The 21616-nt window shown below is 39.5% G+C and overlaps 1 protein-coding gene across 3 annotated transcripts; it reads right to left on the bottom strand.

Annotated features, from left to right (window-relative positions):
- Positions 1–679: 679 nt before the first annotated feature.
- On the bottom strand, positions 680–20160 carry RHAG (Rh associated glycoprotein). Of its 3 annotated transcripts, none has more exons than XM_056343043.1 (11): positions 19934–20160; positions 13355–13538; positions 11934–12084; positions 11590–11737; positions 10666–10832; positions 9614–9751; positions 8693–8814; positions 7960–8045; positions 7263–7336; positions 5436–5517; positions 680–1853 (listed from the first exon to the last, which is right to left on the bottom strand). In XM_056343043.1, the coding sequence occupies exons 1-10, from the start codon at positions 20067–20069 to the stop codon at positions 5440–5442; spliced, it is 1284 nt and encodes a 427-aa protein (XP_056199018.1). In that variant the 5' UTR covers positions 20070–20160; the 3' UTR covers positions 680–1853; positions 5436–5439. The 3 variants fall into 3 exon arrangements, with proteins under 3 accessions (XP_056199018.1, XP_056199017.1, XP_056199016.1); XM_056343042.1 differs by lacking the exon at positions 680–1853 and adding an exon at positions 3844–5111; XM_056343041.1 differs by lacking the exon at positions 680–1853 and having other exon boundaries at positions 3844–5517.
- Between the last annotated feature and the right edge of the window lie 1456 nt (positions 20161–21616).

Genomic DNA, 21616 nt, shown 5'->3' with positions numbered 1-21616 from the left:
ATAACCTCACCATACATACTTTGTGTATTTGGTCTGGCCAAGCCCCATAGCAGCCCTCACAGTGCTGTGCTTGTACTGGGGGCTAGAAAGGTGGGGATATCACACCAGTGGTTTGACTGCTGCTGCGCAGTGCTCCCACAGCACCAAGGCTGTCTCGCCAACCTCCCCCCACACCACCAACAACAGGCTGGGGGTGGACAAGATCTTGGGAGGGGACTTAGCCAGGACAGCTGACCCAAAGTGACCAGAGGGATATTCCATACTGTATGATGTCTGTTCAGATATAAAAAAGAGAAAGGAGGAGGAATGGGGGGGCATTTGTTATTTGCTGTGTTTGTCTTCTGGAGCAAGTGCTACAAGCAGGGCAGCCCTGCTTCCCGGGAAATGCCTGAACATCACCTGCTGATGGGAAGTAGAGAATAACATCTTTTTCCTTCACTTTCACATGTGCAACTTTTGCTATTGCTTCAATAACCTGTCTTTATCTTGACCCACAAGTACTTTTTTTCCATCTTATTTTCTCCTCCCCAGCTCTATTGAGGAGGGGAGTGCTAGAGCATCTTGGTGGGCACCTGGCATCCAGCCAAGATCAACCCACCACACTTTGTTAACAAGTTGATCCCAGTGAGAGAGAAAGAAGACTGTACATCCCCAAGAAATATCAAATCAATACAATTGATCATCTGATCATTAATTCATGCATTTAATCAGCAACAGGTTTGAATACAAATGTTAAGAAATTTTGTGGGCAAATATTCAGTAACTAGCTTTGAAATAAAATTACCTTTCATTAATGAAATACAAAGATATTGCTCTGAAAGAGGTAGTACTATGTATCTGTAAGACGGTCTTCAAAGTTATGAACATCCACTGGTGTTCTGGAAAAGGGCTGAATGTCAATAAACTTGACCTATATTGAGTTTGAATTAGAAATAATTGCTAATAAAAGGAAATAATATTAAGATGAAACTTTTTATTTCTTTAAATCCTAATCCTTTATTTTACTTCCTTAAAATTTAATCTATCTGTATTTAATATCTTTTAAAAAAAGATGCACTACCTTAAAAACACTAGATTTGAAGTTTTCAGATTGAAAACCACCAATCTGAGTGGCTTCTGTCAGTTTGACACTTAGAGACTAAGACATCTCTTTTCTGATTAGGAGCGGATACAGAAAATACCTTTCAAAGGATAGCTGACCTAACCTCTGACATGCTACTGATCTGGAAAATATGAACAGTCTCTTAAGGTTTCTTCTGAGACTGACAGAAATCTAAGAAAGAGCTTTCAGCATCCTTATGGTGGAATCTAACTTCAAGTTGAAAGTTACACACAGTAGCTGCCATTTAACTCATCTTTTTCAGGTACTTTTATGCACAGCTTAACAAATGTCAGTACTGATTTAATTTTTACTCACTTAAAAAAGCTTAAATAAGATTCATATTTTTTAATGTAAAAACAAGTCAAGCTGAGAACAAAGGTCAGACAGAGTGGTCAGTGGTTGTTGGAGAGGACAAAGCATTGGCTGTCTTTGAGAAAGAAAAATGCTAGTCACCATGAACTTCAAATTTAGAGTAGCTGTACTTTGGTTTACTTTTCAGTCCCATCCTCAAAGCTCAGCCTCCACCACGTGTTTCATTTAACTTCTCTCTTTCCTTGCCTGCCAATGTATGGCTCCCTCATTGATGTGCAAAAGGGTTCTTGGCAAAACATTTTAAGCTTCTTTAAGACTGGGCACCTTTCCATAATGTCCAGTAACATATCACACAAGTTGCACATATGTACAAAGCTCTGCTGACTCAGGGTACTCGAAGCTTTGATTACTCTGGAAATAATCAGCCAAAGAAGACACCCTAAGACAAAAAAAACAAATGGCACTGACATCAGAATTATGGAGGTGAGTGGTTAGGGTAAAGAAACTTAAGGGAAACCATGTGCTTCAAGGGCACAGTCATGTTTAAAAGAAAGTGATGCATAAAGCTCTGATTAAGCAAAGGTTATCTGTATGAGAATTGCTGTGTTTCGTTTCCTAATGATACCACCATGGACATCTTTGTGCATCATCTGTTGCATAGATTCTCTATGAGGGGTGAAGGATAGTCTGAAAAATGCTGGGAAACTGTGTCCAATCTTTTCATACAGGGTGGAAAAAGTCTGAGGCCTGGATTCATGTTTTGAGCCAAGGCACTGGTCTAAAACTTCTGACCATAGAGAATGGATGAGTTTTGGGCTGTGCATGATCAGCAACCCTCCACCATAGCAGGGTGGAGACCACAGGAGGAAATCAAACATGTATGGATGATCAAAATAAGATCTTGCTTTAAGCTGCAGCAATATATCTCAGGACTGCCTGACAGAAACCCCACACAGACCTCATTGCAGGTTGTTTTCTGTGCCTCATTGTCCCTTTTCCTATTGCTTTGCCTACTACTAACTAATTTTTGTTTGATCTCAGATTTGCTACAGCCATACCCAAAGCTGGTATTTCAGCTGTGCTTACAGGGGCACTGCTGGCCTTTCAAGGTTATGCTCCCCATAAGGTCCCCAATTTTCCCTTGCAATTATCTGTGCTATTAGGCCTCTTATGTAACTCATAACGCACAAAAAATGTGTTTTTCTGTAATTCTTATCAGAGGGTTGGATTGTTTCCTGTCTTACCCTGCAATTTTCTCATATAATGATCTGTAATTTCTGGCATCCTGTTATTTTAGCTTAACTTCATGTGGGGGTTTAGTCACGTGGGTGCACCACCTTGTGCAAGAGGTCTCTTCTGGTCCCATTTCTCTTTTGATGTTTTTAAAACATGTTTTTTATATTTTTAATGGTCCTACTGCTTTTTCTGTATTATTCACTAGTTTTTAAGTATTGTGAACAACAGAATGAACCTATTAAAGTGTTTTTCACAGATGCATTTGTAATCCTTTTTCCAGTTGTTAAAGTCATATACTCCTTACGTGGTTTCAGCCATCTCTAAAATATAGTTTCCCAGGCTAAGCTAGGCTTAGAATCACAGAATTATTTGGGTGGAAAGGGACTTTTAAAAGCCATCTAATCCCATCACCATGCCATGGGCAGGGACACTTTCTACTAAGTCAAGTTGCTCCCAGCCCTGTCCAGTCTGGCTTTGAATGTTTCCAGGGATAGGGCATTCACAGCTGCTCTGGGCAGCCTGTGTCAGTGTCTCGCCACCCTCATTGTAAAAAAAAAAAAAAAAAAAAAAAAAAAAAAATTCTTATATCTAGTCTGAATGTACCTTCTTTTAGTTTAAAACTATCACTCTCTGTCTTATTGCTACAGGCCCTACTTCTAGGGTCCTTCTTTGTCAAAAAGGAAGCAAAGAATTTCCTGAAAACAATAGCTAGGTGAGGTGGAATAAACCTCTGTGTAAAGGGATCCATCTCCCTACTCTGTTTTTGGAGAGAACCTGCAGGACTGATTTCTCTGGGTCAGTAATCTTCTGAAAAAGGCAGAGGACAATAATGTGTATTTAGTGGATGAGGGTCTGGGTTACTATGGAAGGATGATAAGGAGAACTGGAGAACAAACCTGCATAATTTATTCCCCCTCCCCCGTTTTGTTTTAAAGGACTACAGATAACTGTTGAGGTCATCATTCTGAAAGATGGGCTTGCAGCATGTGGTGCTTTCTCACTCAGGTGTTCCTTTGTGGTCAGCGCTCACAGTGAAGTTACAACTGTAGGTGAATGAAAGACCCTCCAAATCCCCAAGTAGGTTTTTGAGGGGTGAACTTCATATGTTGAAAAGATTTTTACAGTCTGCTGGAATTTTTGTCAAGTACTTCAATACTTGGCGTTTGTAAATTATGCACAAAATACTTCTAAAATCTTTACATATGCAATATTTACATTGTTAAATGCCATCTCAGTTTTTACAAAAACAATTGTGAGAAAACTTTGAAGGGATAAAAGATGCCTTTTTAGCCAACAAGGTAGAAAAGAGTCAGTCATTGCACATATTCAAAAGAAATGTCTGAAATAAACTGTGTTACAAATGTATTTTCATTCATAGATAGAAGTATGACATATATAGCAGTATACAGCTGATACAGCATATGGGACAGCCTTGCCTAGTATCTTTCTAGATATTTTTCAAGGAAAAATACATCAGCAGAACTGAAAATTTCTGTGCTATGTTATGTGAGAGGGGTTTTCCCCTTAAATCTGTTAAGTAAGACTTGAAATGAGGTGCCAATATAAAAGTTTATCCCCTGTAGCTTGTCCTTCTGAGACATCAGTGGTAGCTCTCTGTGTCCAAATAATGCCTAGAGGCACTGTGATGCTTCTGTTAGATTTTCATCTCCCATCCATTGCCTGTCAATGGATGACTCCATGTAGGTAGGCACAGATGTGTGACTGCTCCCAGCTACTGTCATCTCATAGAGTTCCTTCAGATACCTCAATACAAGCCTGTATCATCGCTTCTCAGGTGGAATTAATTTACTTTAATTTAGCTTCAGTTTTCTTTTTTTTGCTTTCTCTTGTTTTAGGAGATGGTGCCTTCAAAGGTAGCGACTCACCAGACAGTTCTCACTGAGTCTTCTGTAGGCTGAACACGGTTGCTTTCTGATCAGTTCCTAACAACTCACACTTTTGCTTTTTCTTGGACTTTGCCTTTAGTCCAGTTTATATCTATTGACATCAGCTACTATCCAATTGTTACACTGGATATAATAAGACATATGTAATTACCTGTTTTACATAGCTCCTACTCAATTCCCTGATTGTGTCCTTGAAATAGTCTAAATAAATCTATGTTAAGAATGAAATTTTTCACCATTTCACTTTCTTCTTCTTTTCAAGAAACATATTAACAAAGAATCTCAATATTCATATTGCCATTTAGTATACCTCATCGATCACTATATTCTGTGCTTTGCCATGGAAATTATTTCAACCCTTTGTTATCTGCCATAACCAATCTTCAAAATACAGTAAATGTTCTCCCTCATCCAAAAATAGGACACTATTGCTTAAACACTTAATCTGGGTTGCTCTGGTGGAAAGCTTGTTAGAATCCAAATTCTTCTTGATTACCCCATGCAGTTGAACGGTGTGACTGTAACTCAGAGATCTTGCAGTTAAGTATCATGTCCTGTGATAGGTTTGAAACACAAAGGTTGTTTCAATGGCTATATCGACTTAGAGATGACAGGAGGTAAGATACAGATAATTTTGTAGAGCAACTTGTGGTTGGTTTTTCTGATAAACAAATATACTGGAAGGATCTAGCTAATTCACCTGAGCTTGGCATAATGACTATGTATACTGAAATCAAGCTTGCTTTATATTACAAAAATATAACTATCTGCAGCCCCTTCTTGAAAACCTAATGTCATTAGGACAATAACTAGGTGTTGGATTTTCGCATTAGAAACTGAAAAGAGCATAATTAGGACAAATATTACAGATGGATTACTTTTCTATATGGTGGCTTCAGATCTGATGTGCTCATGGTAGCTGTTGGAGTGAATTTCACATGGTTTCTCCTCTTCTGGGACCTGCCATGAAAATCAGAGGAGAGTTTGGTTGATGAGTTATAGACTTCATTTTGCCATAAAAGGAGACTAAAGTGCACTAAAAATGTCATTCTGTTTGTGTCCATTTATTGACCCAGCCTGACATGAACCATCAGTTCTGAATTCTGAGGTATGTTTGCAGGGTTTTCTTAACAGAATAATTCCTTAACACTGTTAGCTACATGAATGCAAATTAATATCTGGGATTTTCAAAGAGCTCTAAAGAAACAAAGTGACCATCTCTAATGAAATGTAAACGATGCTGTATGCAAAATATCCATGTCCCTTCCCATTACCTGATAATGCTCTTTTAGAATATTCCTGAGCAGTTCTGCTGATACTACAGGACCTTCAATTGAGCAGGCTTGCATTATCATCACTGTGATAATACAGGCTGTGGATTCTTCAGCCACACTTTAAAACTTTCCTCTTCCTGACAATTTTTTTATTATTTACATATGGCAGCCTATTTCAGGTCTTGCTGAAACCTGGTGCTTTGACTTTCCCAAGGTCAAACAGCGAATGACTTGCAGAGCTGTCATTAAAAGTTGTAGGTTTTTTTCAGATTGTCATTGATACAGCTGATCTTTTGGCTCAAAACTTCCCCTTAGCCTGTAAACTTTGTCTCACCAGAAGCCAGATTGTGTGGTTGGTTCATACTAGAGTTTAATCCGTTAAAAAAACCCTAATAAAATCTAATTAAAAATGAATAAAATCACATTTCATTTACAAGGAATGCAGACCATGTATTTTTACTTGTCTTTCTGAGTTTTTCATGGCATAAAGGATAAAATTCAGCTTGCCTAAATTAAGAGTCTGTCATCAGTCCCTAATGAAGGGAGGTGCAGAAAGCCTACAACTAGTACAGGGAGCTTCTTAGGTTAGCCAAGAGGAAAGTTATGTCTGAGTTTCTGCTCACAACGTGATTGTAGCCATCCAACTCTGAGATGTATGTGGGACTCAACCAATCAAATCTAGGTCTTCAGTGTATAGAGCTCTACATTTGAGGCAGGCAATGAAAGGTTTTTGATTATTGTTGGGAATATACAGACTTTCAAGGTTTTAACTCATGTAATCGAACATAGATCGGGAAGGGTTCAAATGACCTGCAATCTAGATCCACCTCTTCACTGAGCGTAAAGGGAGCTGAGCAGGGCATTTCAGATGTACTGGTTTCTAAGCCCCATAGTTGTGTCTTCACGCATAAAATGATAGTGCCAGGAGGCCCATCTTCTGAAAATTTTAGCGGGCAGATCACTCAACAAGGAAGCAGAAGAGCTTCCGCTCAGCCTAAGGGCACTCACCCTTCAAATACTGAAAAAGCGCTCTAAATTTCGTTCAGCATGAAATTCTAAATGACACTAGAAAAGCAGCACCATTTAGCCAAAAATGCAATTATCATGTGGCTGAACTGCAAGAGGGAAGAAGATACCTGGCCCAACAAGCACTTAAAAGGGAGATGAAGAGGCTGAGACCTCCACCGAGGTCTCAGTTTATTGGGTCTGTTTCTGCTTTTTGTTCAAGGTTAGTCTAATGTAAATGGCATGACTAGCTAGCATGTCCAAAAAAGACCCTGAAGGTGGCTTTGATACATTCACAGCCTGAGACACAGCAACATTTTTGAAAGCTGAAACTTGTGTGCAAACCACAAAAACCTCAAAAGAGCAGGACTGCAGGGTGCTGTACATCTTCCAACCTAATGAAAATAAAGGGAGGTTGTGTCTTACCTCCCAATAAACAGAGTCATCAAAGCAGTTCTGGTCAGATGTGTGTCCCAAGAAGGGCAGCTTTAGAATACCACCTGCAGGAAAAACAGCATCAGGGGTTAAAAAATGGATAAAATGCCCAAGTAAATGTTCCTCATGCCCTGGGGAATCACCTAAGTTTTCTGACCTAATCTGTTTCCTAATCTACAGAAATGCCCAACCATTTTGGGATATCAGGTCGCTCATTATGAGAGGCGAAGCAGGTTTCTTTGTGATATGAATAAGACCTTGTTTTTATCTCCTTAAATCTTTCCCAGATTTCAGACTGGGATTTTCTATTTCAGCCTAAATTTTTGTTTAGAAAGTATCCACAATCACATGGAAACATGTGACACACTGAAACAAATATGTCTTCATCTCAAACTAGTTTCTGTTGAGAATTCTGTCTGAATCTAGAGAATTTCATCCAGAACATCTTACCATTCCTATATATACAAGCCAGTATCTTTGAGGCATGTATTCAGTAAGATATCTAGGCTTCATTTGAAGACTAAATTATTGGAAAACTGCTTTTCCATCTTTACATTTCTGCCAGTGTGCCATCATGCGTTATTTCTATTTTTCTATTTTGTATTATTCACATGAAATTGTTGATACATTTAAGTTGTCCATGGGCAAACCTCTAAATTCACATGTATTTCAGTTGCATCATACTGACCTGTCAATACTCCACCTGCCAGTGCAATTCCAATTGTACTGCCCAGGGCAGCAGCCTGCATACTAGGAGTAAATCTGCTACCTGGCCTGAAAAGGGCAGAAAAACAAAGCATTGACAATCAAAAACTTTTTACACATTAAGACTGATAATAGGTCTTACAACATTGTACTTGCTTTCTGCTGGGCAAGGTGGCTCATAGAAAAATACCCTGCCATCGCTGTGGACAGAAAATGTGATTTTATTTTGGTTTTGTTTTATAAAGAAGAAAACAAGTTCTTTGAAAAGGTTATTAATATATTGTAAGCCTTGAAAGAATGTCAAAAAGATCAACATTCCATCTTCTTAGGGTCTTTTAAGATAGTGGAAATAGCCCATTTTGCAAATTTTCTTGGAGATCTTACAGTTGCCAGCAGCGTAATTGTAGAATCATAATAAAGATTCTTCTACATTTAATTGTTGGGGTGGTTTGTTTGTTTGTTTGTTTGTTTGTTTGTTTGTTTTATGATGTCTTTATTTGATTTATTTTTACTTGAGCTTTTAATTTGGAACAAGTATATAAACAGTGTGTTAGTAGCAGGCTATTAAGAGTCCTATTTAAACCAGAACACAATGTCATCAAATCAAAGATGCATTTTTCTGAAAAAAAATAAAATATCATAATTAGATCCATGGAAGGTGCAAAATTAGGATAGACATTCAATAAACTCCTTTCTCTCTTTCCTCTATAACTCACCCAGTGTCCGTCCTTATAGCAGTTACTACGATGCCAGTTATACCTCCCAATACTCCAGGTAAACCATGTAAATTATGAACTCCACAAGTGTCATGAATGTTCAGCTTAGATGCCAGCAAAGGCTGAAATAAGGGGAAATATGAGGTTTATAGTAAGTTTATAGTCTTCCATTATGTCTAGAATGATATGCAAAAGAAAGTAGTGCAGAAGTAGAAGAAACAATTTAACTTATTTCATGTACACAAAGTTTAGCTATAAAACCTGTGTCTTTCCCTTCACTGTGAAATAGTTTACATGCAGAGAAAACCAAGTATGTCCTTATAATGGTACAAATGTCCAAGCTACCATCATAAACATAATGATACAAGACACAGGACAGTCCACTGATACTCCTAATCCTTTCAGCCACTGCAGCAAAGGCTGAAAGCAGTGGCTAAGTAACACATACACACCTGTCAGGTATTTTCTTCCAGGGTGTTTCTCCATCAGGAAATGCCAGTTTAAACACTTTTGGTCTGACTATTTTTTTTCTACATTTTATACGTGAAATAATTCCATTTCCTACTTCAAAAGTATTTTTTGGTTACAGATTTATTTAGAGGCTTTAAAAGACTGAAATGTAATTAGTCCTATTTCATCGAAACATGGGATTCAAAATTCTGGCAGCTCCTTGAACAGAAATCCCAGCTTTAATGAGCCCTAAAATCTTCTTGATCTTTCTGGTTTTTTAGCTAGGTGACGGACTGAAGTTAGCTCATAAGCATATATTTAAATCACAGTGATTTAAAAATAACTGTTCTCTAGAGCTTTCTCTCTCTACTGTGTCAGCCAGTTTCTAGACTCCTAGGGAACCAAAGGAGCTCCAGTAAAGCCAATGAAGCAGTAAGTAACTGAGAGCAGAGGTGGGTCCTCAATACTTACAGTCAGGAAGCAGAACCCAAGGACAGAGATGATTCCAGCAATGCCCCCAATGCACATGGCAGCAAAACAGTGGATTGGCAGGTCAGCACAGGTACCCATTGCTACTCCTCCTGCCAAGGTGGCATTTTGAATGAGAACCTGCAAAAAGTATACAGAGATGGAGATGATATATGTGGAACAGAGGTTTGGTTTAGGGCTGAGTGACTCTGAAAGCTTTTCAGCATGTAGAAGTTTTTCCTTTTCTTCAGGCGGGATTTTTCCAATGAAGAACGAACAGGAATTTAAAGCAGGGTTCCCTGTTACGTGTTCAAGGTGTTGGTTCAAAGCTGTACTAACCCAGTTTAGCTGGGACCAGTTTAATAAAGGCCAATTTTTGCAAGGTCACCAAAACTCATCTGACCTCTTGAGAAACCAGGCTGAGTCAGTGAGAACTGCCTTCTGCCACAGTATGGAATTCTGCAAAGCTCATGGAACTATGCCAGCTCATGACCGGCTCAGGTAAACACTACAATTGCTGGAAAGAAATAAGTGAAAACATAGGGCTAGATTTTTGGGCAAGGAGATGTAAGGCTGGCAGCCTGGCAGCTCCAACCTAGTCTGGCTTTGCCTGTTGTACAGCTGCACTGTGAGATCGCCAGGGAACAGGTCATTGCCTTGAGAAACCTGTCTTGGCTATCGCAATATGGTAACTCACAGAGGATCTTCTTCAGAATAAAACCCCAAAGTCCACCTGAACGTTGGTCTAATGTCTCTGTGGTTCAGCAGGTTCTGTGGACAAGAGAGAACAAGGGAGCAGGACCCCCACTATAATGTCAAAGAGCTTTTCACTCTCCAGATGCAGTGATCCCACTGAGTAATCCCACATACTTAAAGCAGGATGGGTTGCTTCAGGGCCCAAACTCACATTATAGCTTTTAGAAGTATAATAGCTCTGATTTTGCCAACAATATGAGCAAAGGTTCCAGATAGCTCACGGACATTGGGAATCTGCCTAATCTTCCTTATTTTTGATGGGTGACTCAATTTAACAGAGGTTGTGATGTGATTCTTACCATGTTGAATTTGCCTCTTTGATCCACCAGGCTGGAGAGGGCAAATGTTACAACAGTACATGCAGCCAAAGAAAAGTAAGTGTTGATAATTGCTGTAATCATGGGAGGTGTTTCAGGTACAATGGCAGAGTTAAAACTGGGCCAAAAAAGCCAAAGGAACAGGGTACCTGGATGAATGTAAGTCAAAACAAAACAGAGACTATTCAGTCACAAGGGACATTTAGCTGTGAAAGAACCAACACAGCAGAACTAGGTACAAGAAAGGAGGAAGGTGATTGATAAGAAACGTGAAATAGCCAAAATGCTTGAGGAAATAATAGATTATGCAGAAGATTTTGCCATGGCAGCTAGCATTTGGACACATGGTCTCTTTCAAATCTTACTGGAAGACTTGAACATGTTGTGACCCCTTGTCATGCCTCACTCACTGCCAGGGCTCACCACCACTGTGAAAACCATAGCAGAGTAGGATGCATTAGCAAGACAGCTCACATGTAAATCTTTTGTCATCTGTTGATATAACTGATAGTTTTAGCTGTTAAAGTGATCTATGGATAGATCTCATGGACATATAGATGTATGGTTTCTAACACGCATTAGTGGGACTGGCACAGCTCAATATTTTGAATTATGGCCAGTTTCCCTGGAAATGCTGCTTGTAACAGAAGATTTAATGAAACAGGAGTCACCACAAACATACACTGAAAATACCTCTTTAATTTCATCTTTCCTTTTTTTTAATGAAGGGGAAACTGTAAAAATTTGTGTGTCGCTGAAAACAATGTGCATGCATCAGACAAAAAAGAATATGCCTCTAAGAATGTACTTAAGAAAGTGGATGCAGAATAATAATAGGAAATCATTACAATATAGAGATGAAAGAGGGATGAACAGCAGATCAGCACTCACTGTTACATCACTTACCAATCATGGCAAATATGTCTGTATGATAGGTAGATTCTTCATTTTGATGTTTGTTTTTCAAACCAGGACGATGCAAGACTAGGGTTACGGCCAAACCAAAATAAGCTCCAAAGGCATGGATAGTCATAGAGCCTCCAACATCTGTGGCCTGTAATAAGGACCCAAAATGATGCCACCGATTTCATACTGTGTAAAGATGAGGACTTGATGAAAGAGAAGTCTGAATGACTTTAATGTTTTATTTTCTATGGTAGAAACTAGAGCCTAGAATATGCTCAGTGGAAATATTATAAAGTGAAAACATTTGTTATAAACAGAAAACAGTTTTTACCAAATAGATGTACCTCAAATACTCGTGTAACTAGATGTTCATTGCATGCAAAGATTGTGATTTCCAGAACTGTCAAGATCAGCATCTGAACAGGACTTGTTTTCCCCAGGACTGCTCCAAATGAAATTAAAGCAGTTGCTGTACTGAAGTCTGCATTTATCATGCTGAAGTTAAAAAAAAAACAACAAACAAATAAAAGCAAACAAAAGCAAAACCAAAAGCACAGGAAAAAAAATCAGCTTAAAGAGACCTGAAATAAGGCTATAATACCAAAGATGTCATTTCATTAAAATGTCAGAGCTTTAACTCTTCAGATACAAAATTATCAAGATAATCTTTGCGGATGAAAGTTTTATCAAACCTTTCCAGATGGGATTTGTAGGGATCTTACAAGCTACTGAGGAAAAAGTGTCTCAAGGTTACCTTCTGCTTATACCATATATATGCCTAGCTGGTGGAATTTACAGTGAAAAATCTGTGAGACGTGCATTGTGGATGTGCAGGGGTATTTCCAGCTCTGACTGTTACTTGAACACCAAAGATGACGGGGGGGGTCTTAGCTTTGGTCAGGTAGTTTATCTCATTTCAAAAGCCTTGCATGCCTTTCTATCACTGTGCTAATGTTTGCACTAGCTGTCAGGAAGGACCAGTGTTAACAGGTTATGGAGAATGGCAAGGATAAATAAAACCACAAATTGGTCAAAAACTTGCAGCACAGAGGGGCACTAACTTATTGGTCCCTTTACAGATGCTAGTCTGTAAGCGTTATAGAGCTGCTTACATTATTTCTGCTTGTCCCTCAGTAAAGTTTGGATGCTGTCCCTTTCGAAGTTGTCTATGTGTTGTCTCAGCAAACAGAACTGCTGATGTGGAAAACACCCTGAGACCTTCGTAGAAGGAGGACAGATGGATAGGAGGGGAATTAAAAGCATCTAGAGACATTGCTCATGAGGTCTCTTTTTCTATGACTGGGGTCCAAAACTTACTGCAGTATGGTGCTCAGGCAAATCACTCCTTGAGAAGTAGGAGAAAACCTCATGAGTGGATAGACACACTGTTCTAGCCTTTCTTTTGTGACCCTAGGTGCCATGGAAGGACAGATTCCTTCATGCCTGCTGGCTGCAGGTGGTGCAGTGTTACTGCTGGAAGACTTCTAGCTTCCACAGCTCCATAGATGCAAAGCAATCCCTCTATATGACCTATAGCCCATGTGCAACGTAGCACCTCAAATTCCATCCCACACTTTGGTTCTTGTGGCCCAGTGCACCAGGCGTTGCCCCTTTAGAGGTGATGGGCAGATGAATGTTGAGAGATGGGCAGTAAAGATCCATCAGATTTCAGTGAACTTAGAAGTCTGATCCCACAGATTTAGTTTATGGCTTCTCCTGCTATCTTAAGGGATAGAAATGTCAGTTTTGGTAAACTCATATGTACCTTTTAATACTAACATGAATTTTCCCTCCTTCCATGTGCCAAAATCCTTGCATCAGGGTTCCCCACTGGAGTCCGAGAGCAGCAATAAGCATGTTGATACCAACACTGCTGAATCCATATTTCTTCAGAAAGGTCATCAGGAAACCAAATCCAATAAATATCATCACGTGGACATCCTGAAAGACTGAAAGGAAAACATGTCTGTGTAGTGACTTTGAAGAGTGACTATGAAGGGAGGAAAGCTAGGGACAAGTGAGGATTTAATATAAAAGAGCTTCAAACTCATGTAATCAATGTGATCCATCTTCCCCCACTTCATGACCAGTCTACTATTGAAGTTTGAGTGTCTGGAAAATGCAAGGCCTGATTATTGATTTTATTCCTTGCTATATCATTATGGAAAGAACACTAGATCTCTATACTATCAAATTTAGCATGCCTGGAACTGTTCTCTGCATGTGAAGCTAACATCACAGCTTTATGTCCTTACAGAAAAGTTCTTTTATCCCTTAAATAAAGGTTGTCACATCCAGCATGTTCTGGGTAACTCCAAAATTGTACATGGGATTTGTTTGGTAGAGTGCTAGCTGGCCCAGTGAAAAGGTATGCTTGTGATCCCTAAAAAATACTCTTAAAAACATGACCATATTGAAAAATTTTTTGTTAATCTGAAGTGTTTTACATGATTTAATGGGCTCTACACCGAACAAGTGTAGAGTCCTGTAATTAAAGCATTTTGTCTGATTTTATTGTTAATAAGAACCTCAGTACAGAGAAAACATTTCATTTCTATTTCATTGCCTCTTACAAGCAAATATGCGGGAAAAGCTTGAGACATTGACCTGTTTAGTGTAATATTTGGCTTAAAGTTACATTTCCAGGTTACGCAGTTTCATCATTCTTACAGTTCTGCCATATGCATTACCATGTTACCATATGCGTTATATATTTTAAACATAATCAGTTCTGCCATATGCATTACCATGTTTAGCCAAACGAGGGCCCAAAAGTGTAAGAAGTTACTGGAGATTCCCAATAAACTGTATTATATTTGCAGTATCCTATGCCAGCCCTGACCTAGTGCTGAAGTACATACACACATGTAATAAAATCCTTTACACTGGGCTACACGCATCTAAGAAACACCATAGAAATGCATCTTTTCTATTATCAATAGGATAGACATCCCCAATTCTTTTGCTTCCTCTTTAGGCTGGACATTTTCACATTTATTTCCTGACTTTAACAGGGATTTTTGAGGCCCCTGCAGTCCTTTGAAAGCTTCCCATTTTCCTCCATATTCCTTGATTTCCAGACCTACTATCCAAACTTTTGTGTTGTGTGCTTACTACTTATTTTAAAAGGCATACAATCAATTAACTTCCCCATTTGGGCTTCTGCTTTTGATATACTTGCATATTTTGTATTGCAATGGTGTGTGAAAATAACTGCCTTGCTTAGAGCTCAACATATTCCCTTTCTTCAGAAGACCTGGCAAGAAATGAAAAAGATACGGCTGGGGACCACACAACCCATGCTAATACAACCTTCCTGATCCTACCAGCAGCAAAGTCTTTAGTGTCTCAGTGAATGCAGAACTCCAGCCACAGATTAATTTGCCCATACTCCTGTGTCACAGGGAGTCAGCAGGGGGTGTTTAGGGAAAGGGTATTAAAGTACGAGATCATTTGATGGGTACATCCATCTGTGCACCCTCCCAGCTTCCAGCAACCTGTGCCGCAGGAACACAGAGCTGTGTCTTCGTACCTGACTTCGTGGTGGTGGTGGTGGTGGTGGAGGACTGCACATCCAGAGCAACTCTCCTTCAAATGCCTTGGAACACATGTAGCAGTGGTTAGTGCTGGTAGGACTCAGAGTGGAGAGCCTTCCCAGCAATCCTCTAACACTACCCTGATGATCTCAGGTACAGGTGATCACCCACCTTGATTTTTTTTAAGTGGGGCAAAAATATGTTGGCAGGTCGCATGAGAAATCTCTTCTCAAATAAGGGAAGGAGTAACCTCAGATATCAATCCATTTTTTTCAAGGTTAAGTAGAAACTAGATGCTGAGCAAAACTTTTTTTCCCCTTTTAAAAATAATTTCCTATGAGTGACCATTCACTCAGTAACCTGTGGAATCAGCACCTTAATATCTGAGAAGTGTCCTGGGCTATTTGTCTGACTGTTATAAAACTACATTATTAAAAGCTTGTAAATGTTACCAAAAAAATACAGAACTAGAGGGAAAATCCATAAAAGCTGCACAACAATATCTACAAAAGTTGACTTTAGCAGAAGAAAATGGAATTGTATTTAATAAATGCCTAGCATGACAAGTCAAAGTGATAGATGACTTCAACAGTTTTCAGTTTACGTGACACGAGTTTCATGCACAAATGAGGGATATGTTAGAAAATTACCTACTTCTGCTCCTTTTATTATTTAATCTGCCTATGCCGTGGACCTTCCAATACAGTTTTAGTTTTGCCCATTCCGGGTAGTCAGCTCCAGGTCAGAAAATTTTTCCAGTCTCCCGGAGGAGATTATGGTTTGTTAGCTTTCAGTGTGTTACTTGCTTTTGTTTGCAATCTCGCGGTTAAATCATTGCAGATGAAACAAGTGAGCTGTTCTCATCAAAACAGTCCCGTCCATGTATACAACATCTCAGTAAATCATGTATTTAGTAAATTAGTAGATTAAAAGAATCATAAAATATTAGTAAAAGATGCTTTACTGCTTAAGTAACTATGTGAGAGAAAGAACAGGTTTCAAAAGCATGTTGATAACGGAAGGAGTTTAATCCTTGGTGCCCATCAATAGGGCTCCTGCATGCTCAAGTCCCTTGAAAGCTGCTTTTAGAAATCTTACCCCAGGCCTGAAGATTAGAAGCAATTCTGTTTGAAACAAGCATCTGGTTGACATGTAATCCTGGGTCCTTCTGAGGGCTAGCTAGGATTCATATAAGTATTTTCTAACTGTTTGGATTTACATGCACAAAAGATTAAAAGGCCTGGTTAAAACTAGGTTAATTTATGGATGTTGAGGACAAATTTCAACAAGTTCAGCCTATACCTTGTGCTTTGACTACCTTACACATCCCTTTGAAGAGTAGGTCTGGAATGATTTTAAATGGTGAGGAAAACAGCATGACTTGGAAAAAAAAGTTTCAGTCACTAGTCATGTTTAATAAAACACAGTGCTTCTATTCTGTGAGACAGGAAAATAAAGACTGGGAAAACGCTCCAGCAGACCCTGAGCGAAACCAGTATGCATGATTCTGCAAGACTGTGCAAGACCCACATACTAATTCCACATCACAGTCTCTGCATGGTGGTCGGTCTCAATGCAAGGATGCTGGTGGCATCTAGGTTTACACTTAAAGCTGTGATTTTGCTCTGCCTAAAGCAGTAAACTGTAGAACCCTGAACAAGAGTAGCACATCAGTTTCCCCAAGCCATGAATCATGGATCGATCACAAGGCAGTACGTACTGGATACCAGTACTAAAGAAGTCTTCTAGGACTGCTTGCAGAACTGTCACACGCCTTTGTCCTCCCATTCTAGTGGCACAGCACTCCTCAAGTTGTCCATCCAATTCACCATAGCTGTACTTGCATGCACCAGAAATAGATTTAATGCAAAGCTGTGTGTTGGGAATGAACTCAGCTCAGCTCCCCTTACCTGAGTGCAAAATTAGGTGATCCTCAATTATTATTTTCATCTTTCTTCAGTCCAAAAATACTGAAACAGCTTGAATTCGTGGTGCTGAGGTGTTTAAGGCATACAACAGCAGGCCCTGCACTGCAGTTCTGAGAATATAAACTGGCCCCTGGATGAAACAACTAAATCTATGAGGTACAGATAGGTTAACATCGATGGGGATAGCACGGGAAGCAGTTTGAAAGCGTCATTTTGTGAACCCAGGGGAAGTCCTGGCTCAGGATATGTCCTAATAAATCTATATAACCATAGCATTAACTTTCTGCTGGGTCCTCAGGCAAACTGTGCCCTTTGGTACACTCTGTAGACAGGGAAGTTTGAGAGGAAGATGGCCTAAAAATGAAAAGTCAAATATTAGGAAATCCTGCTTTTATTCCAGTTTTTTATCGTGAACAAGATCCATCAACCCTTAGGTCAGCATCTATAAGTCCAACATTGCACCTGAAGTGTTTGCTTAATTTATGTCTCTTTTGGTAAACTGCAGAGCCTAGCCAAAAGGCAAATGGCACAGGCTGACTCACATCTGCACAGCTGCGTGCTCTTCTCTCCCCAAACACTGTTCCCACCTGTGCTACCTATTGAGCATAGCCCCTTATCAATGCTATGCCTGAAGAAATACCTTGGAGGAGGTCAAGGTGGTGGTTTGCATGAGCCAAAATGTTGACAGAGGTTGCTAGAGGTTCAGTAGTGTGGACAGCTTTGGAGCAATGTGCAGGCCTAGCACAGTCATACACTGCCTGTGCAGGAAAGCATGGGGGACAGCAGGCAATTGCTCCCACATATTTTAGATGCTGATATTAGGGAAGAATTAATTATGGGTGGTTCCTAACTGGATAGATTACATTTAAAGGCCTATATTGTAGTGTTAACATCTGGTGAGAAGAATCCCTTTCTTTCTGATGTTGATGACGTTCCTGCCCTCTCTCTGATACCTTTTTAAAATAGACATATTCAATTAAAAACCAGGGCTCCACAGAAGCGATGGGAGAGGTGTGAGAACAGCCTATCCCAGGAGCTCCCCAGGGAGCACACTACCCCTGGTGACGTGTGTGGCACAGGCAATCTCCATCGAGAAGACTTGAAGTTTACTAAGAAATGCACTACAGTGCTGTTAATGGGCCACTGAAGACTATTAAATTGCTGGCAGAAGCACAAGGATCTCATGCACCTTTTTCAATTTTCCTTGGTAAGGGGGGCACCAAGAAAATGCAGGCCAACTTAGTACCAGAGCCTGCAGGTATGATATTCAGACCGGAGAAGGTAATTTTCTCTGTTCTTGCAGGGCAAACAGACCTAAACCCGAGTCTGAAGGACCCATGTCCCATATAACATCCTTTTGGCTTACCAAAGTATACAAGGATGCCCAAAACACTATTGTTCTGTGGCTGTATCTGTTGTAGTCATGTTGTTTTGGGGAAGAGCCAGAGAAGAGGTAGGTGAACAGGTGTTCTAGGCAATAGCTATATCAATAAAATAACAGTGCCAGAGTAGAATTATCTGTGCTGTGAAATTATTAGTCTGGTTTCTGGCATGGTTTTTGCCTAGGCCAGCTATCACCTTCTGGGTGACAGTGGACTAAGAGTTATTCCCAATATACTGTCTAGATAAGGCCACCTAATTTAGGAACTGGGAGAGTTCAATATCATGGACATGGCCAAGTTGTGCCTCAGAAAAAGAATGAGCTCTGACATAGCTTAATTTACTGTCTCTCAGGGCTACTGCTGCACCTCAGTGGAGCTAAACCAAATGTGAGTAATTAACTCCTGATGTTCATCAGCTGACTTGCATCTGGAGCTGAATAATGCCATGCATTCACTGTCCTCCCAACTGGCCAGTGCTCTGTGTTAGAATACACAACACGAGACTATAGGGAGAGAAGTAACCCTGAGATCACATTCCCCTGCAACAGCTACTGGAAGGCTAGTTCTAAGGAGACAAAAAGAGGGATGCATTCAAAATGATGTGGGTACTACATACAGGCAAGGAGCCCTGTACCGTTATAATCAATCATCATTAAGAGGATTGCAATGGGGGCTACAAGTCATTAAGGCATCAGAGCCAAGAAAATGAAAACCAAACCTTCAATACTTCCAGCAAGACACAGGCTGCTTCTTTGCAGACTTATTTTTCTATTTATTTACAACAGTCTGATCTTTGCATGAGGAAGAGGAGTGTGGGAGAAGTCAGCAACTACTTCTCAGGCTAAAAGCTTTCTCCTTAAACTTTATCAAGCCTTTGCAGAAACAACAAATCAACAGAAATGTTTGCAGGCTGAACCATTAGTGTCTACAACCCAGCCACTGCTTTGAAAGATAGGAGGGGGTTCTCCACCCTGTGACAAAAACTATTGCCCTTCATGGAGTTTAGTTTCTGGAAACGTATTTTGCAATGATGAAGCATATGCTGCCCAATTTCCATGTTCTCATAAGACAACTTTTGAAACCTAGATGATACTAAATAAATGTTCTGTTGATTTTGATTATTTAATACAGTAATCAGGATATAACTTCTGGCAAGAAATACTACCATCCATCTCTGGAAAATGCTAGAGTTGTTCAAAGCAATTCATATTTCTCCAGGTTTTAACCTCCTATTAAAACACTAACGCATTTTCAAGACTCTTCTTTCCCAGAACAGCTAACTTCTCAGCAGTTAGGCACTTTCAGAATTTTGTATGTGCTCAACTTGAATTTGTCTTTGAAGCCTGCTGCTTTCATACAGTAGAAAAAGTTAGTTTGCCCCAAAGCATGCCTTTCTTTTCTAGCTATACCAGCAGGTCTCATAAGTTATTCAGAAATCTTGCTTTGCATTAGTTGAAATAAATTCTAACTTCCATAAATCTTAGACAGCAACACTTACGTGGGTATAAAGTTTGAATGTCAGCATGCAGTTCATATTCCACAAATATCCCAAAAATAACAATGATGATCACTTCCAGAAGAAGAGCCAGGATTGAGAACTTGAACCTCATGTTGGTGTCAAGGGCTGAAGGCATTGCAGGAGAGCAGGTGGCTGTGACAGCTGGATAAAGGACTCTTGCCTTCAGCGGAGCTGACTAATTCAGTGGATCTGAGAGATATAGCAAAAAAAAGAAAAAAAAAAAAAAGACCCCAAAAACCTCCTGAGAGAGACAGGCAAACACACCGTCACACCCACTATGGGAGGGAAATAGTGTGGGTCAGTGTAGCAATTTCTATTTTCCAGGTTATTTCTTTGCATGAAATACCAGCTTACATATTTTTTCAATTTGTAACGCAAACCAGCTCATTTAGCCACAATATGCTTCTCACTGTCTTATATGTATTTTAAAAAGGAACTAGTCTAAAAGAAAGTCTCACAGAGCCTGGTTTGTTGCGCATAGTAAGGAACACAGCACCAGTCGATTGTGTTTCCTGTAGTCAATAATTTCTTCAAGTTGTAGCTTTTCTTTTAAAAGGTAAATATTTTTTATTATGGTTATAAAGACATGGATAAAATATGGCTATAAAATATGCTTATAAAGACATGGATAATCTATCTCTTCATATAGGGTATGACAAGCAAAGACAATCTCTTTCAGTAGGCTGAAGAAGTACTTGCTTTTTCACAGTGAATAAAGTACTCTGAGCACAAGCTTTTACTGTGAACTCATTTTAAAAGAAAATAATTTTGCTTCTTCATTAGAAAAGAAGGTAGTCCTAGCTGTGAAAAAATAAAGCTGTAGTTTATTACTAGAGGAATTTGAAGAAACAGCTCAATTTTTCAGTTTTAGTTATTGCACTTTGTGTTTCCCTCAGCTCAGACAATGAAAACAGGTCAGGGACGAAATCTCTTAAATGGTTTTAAAAAACTCAGTTTGTCAACTTTCTCGTGAATGAAGGAGCAGATGAAAGTTCACTTAGATTACTGTTGATGATCACTTTTTCTTAAGATTCACATTGTTTGTCAAAATTTGTCTTGACTTAAAATTTTTGTGGATAAAATATTTTATTGATGTGATACCGAGTAACTTGGCCTCTGTTAATCCAGTATTCAGGAGACAGGCCAAACTTGTATGGCAGGAGCCTTTATTTTGTGAACAACTGCATGTTTTTTTTTAAAAAGGGATAATATTGCAGTAGTAGACTAGTTGCTCATGAAATAGTAGTGCCAAGATAGAGCAATAAAATGTTGCATTGGTCCTTGGGTATAAATTTAGCATGATCTATAGATTCTGGGAGGTGATGCTACATCAAGCTGCTGACCTGGTGAGACTAATGTTGGAAAACTGCTCACATGCTATGAGATTTAAAGAGCCCAGGTTTTTTAAGGTACACTGGCATATCAGGCAGTTCCATGGCCTTTTCTCTGGTCCTGAGGCCAATTTATGTATTTGCCAGTCTTGAGCTTGCCAAGTGGGTTGGCTGACAACAGGCACCTTTTCAGAATGGTGCCCTGTTCATGGTAACTCCTGCACGAAATCTACTTGACACCGCTGTGGTAATCCTAGGGAGGATAAAAGCCCTGATGCTGTTGAGTTTTATAGTATAAAGGTCAAATTAGACCAATTTGGACACTGTCCAA

The sequence above is a fragment of the Falco biarmicus genome, chromosome 6, assembly GCF_023638135.1.
Source record: "Falco biarmicus isolate bFalBia1 chromosome 6, bFalBia1.pri, whole genome shotgun sequence".
Taxonomy (NCBI): Eukaryota; Metazoa; Chordata; class Aves; order Falconiformes; family Falconidae; genus Falco; species Falco biarmicus.
Note: the sequence above shows the minus strand (reverse complement) of the source record. Positions and strands in the feature narration are given on the sequence as shown.